The following is a 10,290-nucleotide window of genomic DNA, read 5'->3' as shown; positions in this document are numbered from 1 at the left end:
CCGCTGCCCACACTAAGCACTGATAGCGCTGCATTAACACAGCCCAGAGCTCCCCCCGGGGCAGGGGGGGCTGTGGGGGTGCTGCCTGCTTCCCTACAGGGGGGGCTCAGCCCCTGACCCCGCTCCTGGGGCCAGCGCTGGGTGCTCCGTGGGGCAGGAGGAGGCGGTGGCACCAGGGGGTTCCCCCCTGCTTGGGGGTGCCGTAAGGTCCCCGGGGGGGGGTCCCTGGGGGGCTTCTTGCCTGGGTTTCACCGGAGCCACCCCCTCGAGGCTCCCCCGGGGCTCCGGGACCGGAGGGGGCCGGGGCCGGGGCCGCTCCCCGGGGCCTTGGGGGAAGGACCGGGAGGGGTTGGGGGGACCGGGGCTGGACCGGGGGGGGGCCGCCTCCCGGTGGGGCGGGGCGGGGCGGGGTCGCAGCACCTGCGGGCGGTGCCGCTTTCACCTGCGGCTCGGCGGCGGCAGCGCTCGGCAGCTCCGTCCCGTCCCGTCCCGCACCGTCCAGCACCGGCACCGAGCTATGGGGCGGCAGCGGGGCTCCATGGGCCCCCTCTGCTTCCCCCTGCTGCTGCTGCTGCTCCAGGTGAGGGGGACGGGACAGGAGGGGACTGGAAGGGACTGGAGGGGATGGGGTGGCGGTGGCCACGCTGACACCTCTGTCCGGGCAGGTGGGCGGCCGGCGGTGCGACGAGGCAGCCCCCTGCCAGCCCGGCTTCGCCGCGGAGACCTTCACCTTCACCGTGCCCCGGGACAGCGTGGCGGCCGGCGAGGTGCTGGGACGAGGTAGGGTCCTACAGGGGTGGAGGGGGCCCACGGGGGTGGGAATGCAGCCCCACAACCCGCTGCTGGCGTGGCATGGGGCTGCGATTGTGGGGACAAGCGGGTGTGCCGGGGGGTCGTGGAGGTGTGGGGTTGGGTTTGGTGCCTGGCACCAAGGGTGGCAATGGGGCTGGCGGAGTGCCCGTGGGGTTGGGCTCGGTGCACGGCGAGGTGGCGCAGGGCCGTGGTCGCAGGGATGGGTGCCCAGGGTGGCAAAACGAGGCACAAAGCCGTGGCTGCATGGGGCCGGGGCCGTGCCTACGTGTCGGTGCACGGCGAGGAGCTGGGGTGCTGCAGGTGCCGGGGCCGGCAGCACCGGGGCGAGGGCGTGCGGGGGCAGCGGGCGCCTTTCCCGGCAGCGCTGACTCAGGCGCAGACCTGTCGGGGCCGGCAGGCCTGGGCGTGGGGTGCGGAGCCCCACCGCCACGCGTGGCCTCCCCACGGGCTGGCGGTGCCTCTGCGTGGGGCACCAAGCACTCGGCTCGATGCGGAGCCACGCACGGGTGGAGGTGGTTCTGGAGGTGCCGAAGGGGTGGCTGTGAAATTGGGGTGCTGAGGAGCTGTTGCTTTGGGGTGTTTGTGTCCCCACTATGCTCTTTCTCTCCCAGCACCGAGGTCCTGCTGGCTCCCAGCACTGCGGGGCAGCGGCTTGGCTGCAATTTGCTGGGGTCAGTGGCTGGCAGCGATGCCAGAGGGGGCCGAGGGGCGCTGAGCACTGAGGCAGGGCCCCTGTGCCTTCAGTTTCAGGCTGAGTTTCACCTGCGCTGGCAGTTTCAGTGCAGGGAGCTGGACCCTGCACTGCACAGAACGCATTCCATACATGTTTGCTTTCTGGTTGATCATTAACAAAAGCGCTCAGCACCAGGAGCCTGCGTCTGCTCGGGCTGTGCCTGATGGCAGGGTGACGGGCAGTTGCGTGGCCCTCTGCACCCCCGGGATGCACAGGGCTGGTTTCTGCAGCGGGGCCAGCTGGAAATCCCCTGCGTCCCAGTTCGGGGCTTGGGACAGAGGAGGAAGGAAGCGGACGGGTGCCTGTGTCAGCCCGTGCGTGCCAGTGGTGCTGTGGTGATGCCTGGCTGTGCCACGGTGATGCCCAGCCGCTCAGGGGGACACTCAGTGGGGCAGGATGCTGCCCTCTGTGCCACACAGCGCTTCAAAGGCCTCGGCCGGGCTGCGGTGCGGCAGGCTGACGAGCTGGCCTGTAATTAAGCTGATGAGTCGAGCGCTGTGTTGTGCCTCAGACAGGTCTGGATAGGCCCCGCGCGGCGCTGGGGCGGCAAGAGGCGGCGTGGGGCCCTGCCTCTCCGAGCGCTCCAGGGGCTGGGCCGGCTGCTGCTGCGGCTCCGAGCCTCCCGACGGCGGTGCAGCCGCCCTGGCACGCTGATGAAAAAGCTCGGTGGAGGAAGGAGCAATTTCCTCCACGTTAATGCGGGCAGCAGGAGCTCTGCCCAGTGCCTCGGTTTCCGGTGGGTGCTGGGGCTGCGGCTGTCCCACGCCCCGAGGGAAGGATGGCAGCACCCGCCTGGTGGCCCTGGGCTGGGACCGGGACCTTGTGTCCGCGCTCAGCCTCGTGTGCTGCTTTGCCCATGGGCGAGGGGTCCCGGGCAGGGCACAGGGTGGCAGAACCCCAGGGAGGAGCCCTGAGGGAGCCCCCAGCTCTGTGGGACGTGAGCGTATGGCCCCATTTGGGGGGGAAGGGGGATGTGGGTCTCCGGCGGGGGCGGATGATGCCCAACTACGCAGGTCCTGAATCAGCCCCGGGTGGGAGAAACCTCGAGACTCTGAAGTCACGGCGAAACTCGGTGACGTCAGGGGGAGCGCCTGGGCGGGACGTGCGGCTCACGGCGCCTTCGCCCGCGCTGCCCGGAGCTGGTGTTTGTCCCCCCCCCCCCCTCCCCGCCACCGCTGGCTTCTGTCCCAGTGCAGCCACCGCGCTTGCGCAACCGTGTGGGGACACGGGGTGGTGGCACCCGGTTGTCCTGGGGTGGTGGCACTTGGCTGGGCCCGTGACTCACCCTGTGCCCAGCCCTGGCGAGACACCTTCCTGTGTCACAGCGGGTTGTGGGGTGGCTTGGGGGCTGCCAGGCACCACGGTCCCCAGATCCCAATCTGGGGGGTGCGGGGTGCTCCCCCCCGCCCCGTCCAGCAGCCAGTAATTCGGTGATTTTGGCCCCGTGGGTAGTGGCAGGTGAGGGTCCATGAAGGCGTGGAGCGCCCTGCGCTTCAGCAGCCCCCCAAACTTGCCCCCAGCCCCACCGCCTCCCCCTGCCCCACGCCTTGCTGAGGCCCCATGGCTGCATGCCCCCGGGGAGGACGGGGCGGGGAGGGGTTGGCTTTTCAAGTGCTGAGCTGGAAAAACAGGTTGAGCACAGCCATGGGGAGCGCGCGCTCGGCACGGCGCGCTCCCTGCGTTCACCGCGCTCCCTGCACACAGCCGGTGCGGGGCTGGGTGCTGAGCTGCACCCTGGGTGCTCGCTGCACCCGGCCGGCTCCGTGCCAGGTCCCGGGTGCCCGCGGGGGCCGCGGCACCTCCCCGCTGCCAGCCCCCGGTGCGGGAGTGCCCGGCCTGCCCCGGCGTGTCCCTGCACAGCCGGCCTCACCGGCTGCCCCGGCCTGGCTGCGGGACCCACCTGGGGGCCGGGCTGGCATCGCACCCGCTGGGTCGGGGGCACGGTGGCAGCCCCCAGCCCAGCTCTGCTATCGCCTTCCACTCACCGTCGGCTCTGAATTGCTGGGCTGCACGTGGGCTGATGTGCCGAGGGATGGTGGAAAGGGCGCAGCAGTAAGGGCTGCCCCAGCTCCATGCATCCCACCCCGGGCACGTCGCCATCCCACGGCACCACCGAGTGCCTCCTGCCCAAGCTGCGGTCGTGCCGGGGCTGGGGGTGGCTCTGCCGGTGGGGGGGACCCAGCCTGGGTGCTGCTGGCTCAAACAAAACATCCCCCAGACAAAGGAGCGTTTGTTCAGGGAGCTCCCGGCTGCGCGGCCCCGCTCATGTGATGCCTGCTGATCGCTGCCGTGCTGCGCGCTGCCCCCCCCCTCGGGCTGTCCTTGTCTCCAGCACGCCAGCCCCAGCTGTGACCAGTACCAGACCAGTGCCAGACCAGTGTGAGGGCTCATACTGTGGCCCCAGCAGGGTGCCATCTCCCTGCTCTATCCCCAAGGATCCCCCTGGGTGCACCGGGGGCAGCACCTTCCCCGTCACGCAGGCTGATGCCCCTGTCCTGCAGCGGGTCACAAGCCCACTGCAGATGCATACCCCAGATCCCCGGCCACGCAGGAGGCTCGGTGACCCCCAGAGGTCCCCAAGCACTGGTGCACTGCCACCCCCCTGCCTGCAGTGCAGGATCCTGCGCTGGCAGCCCCTGTGCCCCAGCCCTGGTGGTTACTGGGGTGTGCAGCAGGGACACAGCACGCGGGGGGGCTGTTCCCCATGGCAGGGGTGTGCCAGGCACGGTGCCATGCAGCCCACCCGCTCCTCCTGTCCCCAGTGCTGTTTTCGGGCTGTGCTGGGCAGCCGCAGGCCGTGCCCGTCCCAGCCGACCCGCGCTTCGAGGTGGACGAGGACGGCATCCTCCAGACGAGGCAGCCGCTGCAGCTCCGCGGGCAGAAGATCCGCTTCAATGTCTCCGCCCTGGATGCCACGGGCCAGAGGCACTCGGCCTGGGTGACCGTGGAGAAGCACAGGTCGAGGCAACAGCGCCGCAGCAACCAGGTGAAGCGTGGTCCCCGTGCCTGTGCTCACCACAGCCCCTCTGCGGGGTGGGCAGTGGGTGCCGCCGGCTGCCTGGCGCTCCTGTGGGCACAGGGACAAATCGCTGTTCCTGCAGGGTGACGAGCCCTACATGATCTTGTTCCCCGAGTCCGGCCCCGGCCTCCGAAGGCAGAAGAGGGACTGGGTCATCCCCCCCATCAGCTGCCCCGAGAACCACCGGGGGCCCTTCCCCATGAAGCTGGTGCAGGTACGTGGCCCCCACGGTGCGGGGACGAGGGCTGAGCCAGCGCCAGGTCCTGCAGCCGGGCTGAGCAGCGCCGGGGGGGACGCGGGTACCTCTGCGGAGCGCCAGGCCCCTCTAACAGCCCCCCGCCTCGCCCCCAGATCAAATCCAACAAGGACAAGGAGACCAAGGTTTTCTACAGCATCACGGGGCAGGGGGCGGACAGCCCCCCCGTGGGCGTCTTCACCATCGAGCGTGAGACGGGGTGGCTGGAGGTGACGCAGCCGCTGGACCGCGAGGAGATCGAGAAATACGTCGTGAGTGGGGGCCGGGGCTGGGGGTGCCGGGGGGGCCCGAGGGGGCCACGCCACTGACAGTACCCCCGCAGCTCTTCTCCCACGCCGTGTCAGCCAACGGGCAGCCCGTGGAGGACCCCATGGAGATCATCATCACGGTGATGGACCAGAACGACAACAAGCCCGTCTTCACCAAGCAGGTCTTCGTCGGCTACATCGAGGAGAACGCGAAGCCGGGTGTGTGGGGTGGGGGTGGGGGGGCCACGGGGTCCCGGGCCGGAGCTGTGCCGGGCCAACGGTGGCACCCATGGGGCTCGTCCCGTGAGTGACGTCTCCTCGTCCCGTCCTGTCCCTGCACCAGGCACCTCCGTGATGACCGTGAACGCCACGGACGCGGACGACGCGGTGACCGTGGACAACGGCATCGTCAGCTACTCCATCGTCAGCCAGGAGCCGGCGCGCCCGCACCCCCAGATGTTCACCATCGACCCCCAGAAGGGCGTCATCAGCGTCCTCGGCACGGGGCTGGACCGCGAGGTGGGCACCCAGCTGCATCCCGGCACCCCCATGGTAGGAGCGGCCGCGGGGCGCCCCTGACCGCGCTGCTCTCCGCTCGCAGACCACCCCCAACTACACGCTGATCGTCCGGGCCACGGACCAGGAGGGCAAGGGGCTGTCCACCACCGCCACGGCCGTCATCAAGGTCACGGATGCCAACGACAACATCCCCATCTTCGACCCCACCATGGTACCGAGCTCCCCCCCATGCCGGCTCCCGCGAGCCGCTGCCCCCAGCCCCACACCGCGCTGACCGTCCCTGCGCCCCTCCCGCAGTACGAGGGGACGGTGCCCGAGAACGAGGTGGGGCTGGAGGTGGCCAGGCTGCACGTGACGGACCAGGACATGCCGGGCTCCCCGGCCTGGCAAGCCGTCTACCGCATCAAGAGCGGGGACCAGGACGGCGCCTTCAGCATCGCCACCGACCCCAACACCAACGACGGCATCCTGAGGACCGCCAAGGTGGGTCTGGGGGTTCCCGGGGCTGCCCTGTGCGGGCCACGTCCCCCCCAGCACCGCTCCCAGCCCAGCTCCTCTGTGCCACCTCCAGGGCCTGGACTACGAGACCAGGAACCGCTACGACCTCGTGGTGACGGTGGAGAACGTGGTCCCCCTCTCCGTGTCCCTCGGGCTCTCCTCGGCCAGCGTGCTGGTGCTCGTCAGGGATGTGAACGAGCCCCCCGTCTTCGTGCCCCCCGTCAAGAGGGTGGAGGTGTCGGAGGACCTGCCGGTGGGGCACGAGGTCACCTCCTACACGGCCCAGGACCCCGACAAGAACCAGAGGAACAGGATCACGTGAGTGGGGGCGATGCTGGGGGCGCGAGGGCTGCGTGCCCCGTCCCGCCCGGCCGGAGGGGCCAGGCTGGGCACCGAGCCCCCCGCTGACCCTCGCTTGCCCAGGTACCGCATGGGCAGCGACCCCGCGGGGTGGCTGGCCATCGACCCCGAGAACGGCATCGTCACGGCCACCCAGCCGCTGGACCGCGAGTCGGTGCACGCCATCAACAGCACCTACAAGGCCATCGTCCTGGCCGTGGATAACGGTGAGGACGCGCCGCGGGCAGCGGGGGCTGCGGGGACATGGGGTGGACACGGGGTGGGCTGCAGGCACCTCGCTAACGCCCAGCTCCGCAGGGGTGCCGGACGCAACGGGCACGGGGACGCTGCTGCTGCTCCTCCAGGACGTGAACGACAACGGGCCCACGCCGGAGCCCCGCATCTTCGACATCTGCAGCCGGCAGCCCGAGGAGCAGACGCTGACCATCGTCGACAAGGACCTGCCCCCAAACACCTACCCGTTCCAGGCAGCGCTGGAGCACGGCTCCAGCACCAACTGGAGTGTCATAATGTCTGGCCAAGGTAGGTGCCGTGGGGTCCGTGCCAGCCACCCACCTGTGGTGCAGGGCAGTGGGGGGACACCGAGCAAGGGCCGCATCCTAGCCAGATCCCCCTGAGCCACCCTGAATGCCCCTGGAGCTCCTACCGGTCCCCATGGTGGCACTGCCACGCGGCAAAGCCCTGTGGGTGCTGAGGGTGTCCCCAGATGTGGGAGCTGGGACACACCTTGACCCCAAGCCCTGTCTTTCCCGCACAAGACTCGCTGCTCCTGAAACTGAATAAGGAGCTGGAGCCTGGGGAGTACAGCGTCTTCCTGAGGCTGACGGACAGCCAGGGCAAGGCGCAAGTCACAGAAGTCAAAGCCCAGGTGTGCGATTGCGAAGGTGCAACCAAAAACTGTGAGCGGAGAGCATTCATCGCCACTGGCCTGGGTGTCCCCGCAATCCTGGGCATCCTGGGTGGCATCCTGGCGCTGCTGAGTGAGTACTGTGGGGTGGGGACAGGGATGGGGCCGCTTTCACCCCATGGCGCTGATGCCATGCCCTCTGCTCGCAGTCCTGCTGCTGCTGCTGCTGCTCTTTGTGAGGAGGAGGAAGGTGGTGAAGGAGCCGCTGCTGCCGCCCGAGGACGACATGCGGGACAATGTCTACCACTACGACGAGGAGGGTGGCGGCGAGGAGGACCAGGTGGGACGGGGTGCTGGGCCACAGTCCTGCCCATGGGGTTCTTTCTCCACAGCACCGTCCCCACAGCGGGTGGCAGCATGGCTCCCCAGTTGGTTACCCAGTCCCCCGCAAGCCCCTGGTCCTTCCAGCACTGCCTGAGGCCATCCCTTGAGCGTAGTCTTGCTGTCTCCTCATGCCCCCCGTCTCCGTCCCCACACAGGACTACGACCTGAGCCAGCTGCACCGCGGCCTGGATGCCCGCCCTGAGGTGATCCGCAACGACGTGGCCCCCCCGCTGATGGCGGCCCCCCAGTACCGGCCCCGGCCCGCCAACCCCGATGAGATCGGAAACTTCATCGATGAGGTGAGCCCGGCCCCGTGCCCTGCCCTGGGGCGGGGGTGCAGTGCACATTGCCACAGCTCCCTCCGTCTGTGCCAGCACCCCTGGGCTGCACGCATTCCCATCCTGCGGGGCGGCAGCGGGGACAAGTACCCATCGGTGGGGGACGGTGGAGCCCCTGGCCAGAGGTTGGGCGCTGAGCTCCTCTTCTGCCCCCCCAGAACCTGAAGGCGGCTGACACGGACCCCACGGCCCCCCCCTACGACTCCCTGCTGGTGTTCGACTATGAGGGCAGCGGTTCGGAGGCCGCCTCGCTCAGCTCCCTCAACTCCTCCGACTCCGACCAGGACCAGGACTACGACTACCTCAACGAGTGGGGCAACCGCTTCAAGAAGCTCGCTGAGCTCTATGGTGGCGGGGAGGATGACGACTAGGCTGCCCTGGCCCTCCTGCTGGCCTGCAGCCACGCAGCGAAAGCAGCTCTTGCCATTTCTTGGACATGCACTGGCCCTCGCCAGCAGTGTGGTGAGTGGCCAAAGCCCCCTCTGACATCCCTGGATCCATCACTCACATCCCTCTCCTTCAGTGCAGATAAAGCTCAGGATTGCTGGGGCTTGAGTGTTTTGGGGAGCCCGTGTGTTTCCTGGTCCCCCTCAGCTCCATGCAGGCTATGGTGCCATTTGGGGCTCCCTGGGGGGACGCGGGAGGCTGGCAGTAGGCACTCCTTGTCCCGAAGCTGAGGTGCTCCTGGATCAGCTCCGGGTTCAGCTCCCAGCCTCCCCATGCCCAAATCCTGCAGTGGCCCTCGGCTGGTGCTCAGCACTTCTCCTTCATCGAGGAGAGGCCCCCACCGCCTCTCCCCCTCTGCTGCGGAAGGAAAGGGTTTCTGTGGCGCTCTCCAAAATACCTCGCGCTCCCAGACCTGAAATCATGGCCATGCTGGCAGCCAGCCACGCTCAGGGAACGGGATGGCCCCACGTCCAGCTTTTGTGTGGAGCTGCTCAAGCATGTGCCGATGCCGGGTGGATGATCTATAAACACTGATTAATGATGTGCCATTGTCTTTCTGTGATACATGAGGGAATTATATTTGATATAGTACTTGCAGGCAGATTTCTATTTTTCTGTATACCAGATTATATTATTTCCTTTTGTGTCATATTATGTGTAATTATTGTGCTGTTAATAGAAGGCGCTTTCTGAAATCAAACAGCTTTACTTAAATTCTGAACTGTGTTTAGCTGTTGTCACGTTTTGTATTTTGAAAACGGGAAAAGGGTCTGATGCAGGCTGGGAGTCCAGCCATCGTCTAGTTTTAATTGATTGTACATTTTTTATATAAAACTGAAATAATACGTTGTTTTAATAAAATGAGAAGCCCATTTCTTTGTGTGTAGCTCTGCCAGCTGCCCTGCCTGTGGCCGTGCTGAGAGGCAGGTCTGCCCTGCCGTGACTTCTTCTTATGGCCACGGCCGCTGCTGCCTCCCAAGTGCAGAAAGCGAGCGCTTGCTGAAGCCCCTGCTCTTCATAACAATCTTACCCGGGGAGGGAGGGATCCATTACAGAGCACGTGTTTTCTCAGCACCGGGGCTGATAAGAGCTGTGGCTGGCAGCTCGCGGCACCGCAAGGTTTTACCTTACTGCCCATCTGCCTGGACGGGCCCTGGGGAGAGGGGGAGCAGGACGCAGGGTGAAAGCTGCGCTTGCACTTCGTGCCTTATCGCGGTGGCTGCACCCTGCGTGCCCAGCCTAACGCCCGACCCACGCGGGCCCAGCAGCGCAGGCGAGGCTGTTATCGGTAATGTTTGCCCGGCCCTGTAATTATTGCTGTGTTTTCTCCAGAGCAGCCCTGCCCTTTAAAGGAAGCAGAAGGCAGAGGAATAACGTGCCCCACAGTGCCTGCGTGCCTCTCTGCAACCACAGGGGCAGGTACAGGAGTTGCAACCACCCTGGTTACAGTCTGGGCCAAGTGAAGTGCTGATGTGCGTGCTTTGTAACGTGTTTACTGCTTGGTGTTCCTCTCCTTTCACACAAAATGCTGATTTCTCTCCACAAGCTGCTGGCTGCAGCCAGAACCTGTGCTCTGTGTATGGACGAGGCTCAGCCCCAGCCATCCCCAGCCGGCTGCGGGGATGCGGTGGCACACAGGGCGGCAGCTTTTCTCAACCACCTGCCCCGCCGGGGCTCCCGGTGCTCCGGGCACCCACACCGAGCCCCGGTATCGCCCCGGTACCGCCCCGCCGGGCCGGGCCCTCCATGGCGCCGCGACCTGCCCAAGATGGCGGCGGGCGGGGCCGCCCTGCCCATCCCTCCGCCATCCCCCCAAGATGGCGGCGGG

At 67.3% G+C, this 10,290-nt stretch overlaps 1 protein-coding gene across 1 annotated transcript; it reads left to right on the top strand.

Moving 5' to 3' along the window:
- Nucleotides 1–517: 517 nt before the first annotated feature.
- On the top strand, nucleotides 518–8,386 carry CDH1 (cadherin 1; the record flags this gene model as incomplete). The annotated part of the gene is made up of 16 exons (XM_084294806.1): nucleotides 518–580; nucleotides 666–780; nucleotides 4,309–4,532; nucleotides 4,648–4,779; nucleotides 4,917–5,072; nucleotides 5,144–5,288; nucleotides 5,413–5,588; nucleotides 5,671–5,799; nucleotides 5,886–6,071; nucleotides 6,160–6,404; nucleotides 6,510–6,652; nucleotides 6,744–6,968; nucleotides 7,205–7,426; nucleotides 7,503–7,633; nucleotides 7,833–7,976; nucleotides 8,174–8,386. 16 exons carry the CDS (start codon nucleotides 518–520, stop codon nucleotides 8,384–8,386), a joined length of 2,649 nt encoding a protein of 882 aa, XP_084150932.1.
- Nucleotides 8,387–10,290: the final 1,904 nt, after the last annotated feature.

The sequence above is a fragment of the Netta rufina genome (assembly GCF_964035555.1).
Source record: "Netta rufina genome assembly, chromosome: 13".
NCBI lineage: Eukaryota > Metazoa > Chordata > Aves > Anseriformes > Anatidae > Netta > Netta rufina.
This window is presented reverse-complemented; position numbering and strand designations above follow the sequence as displayed.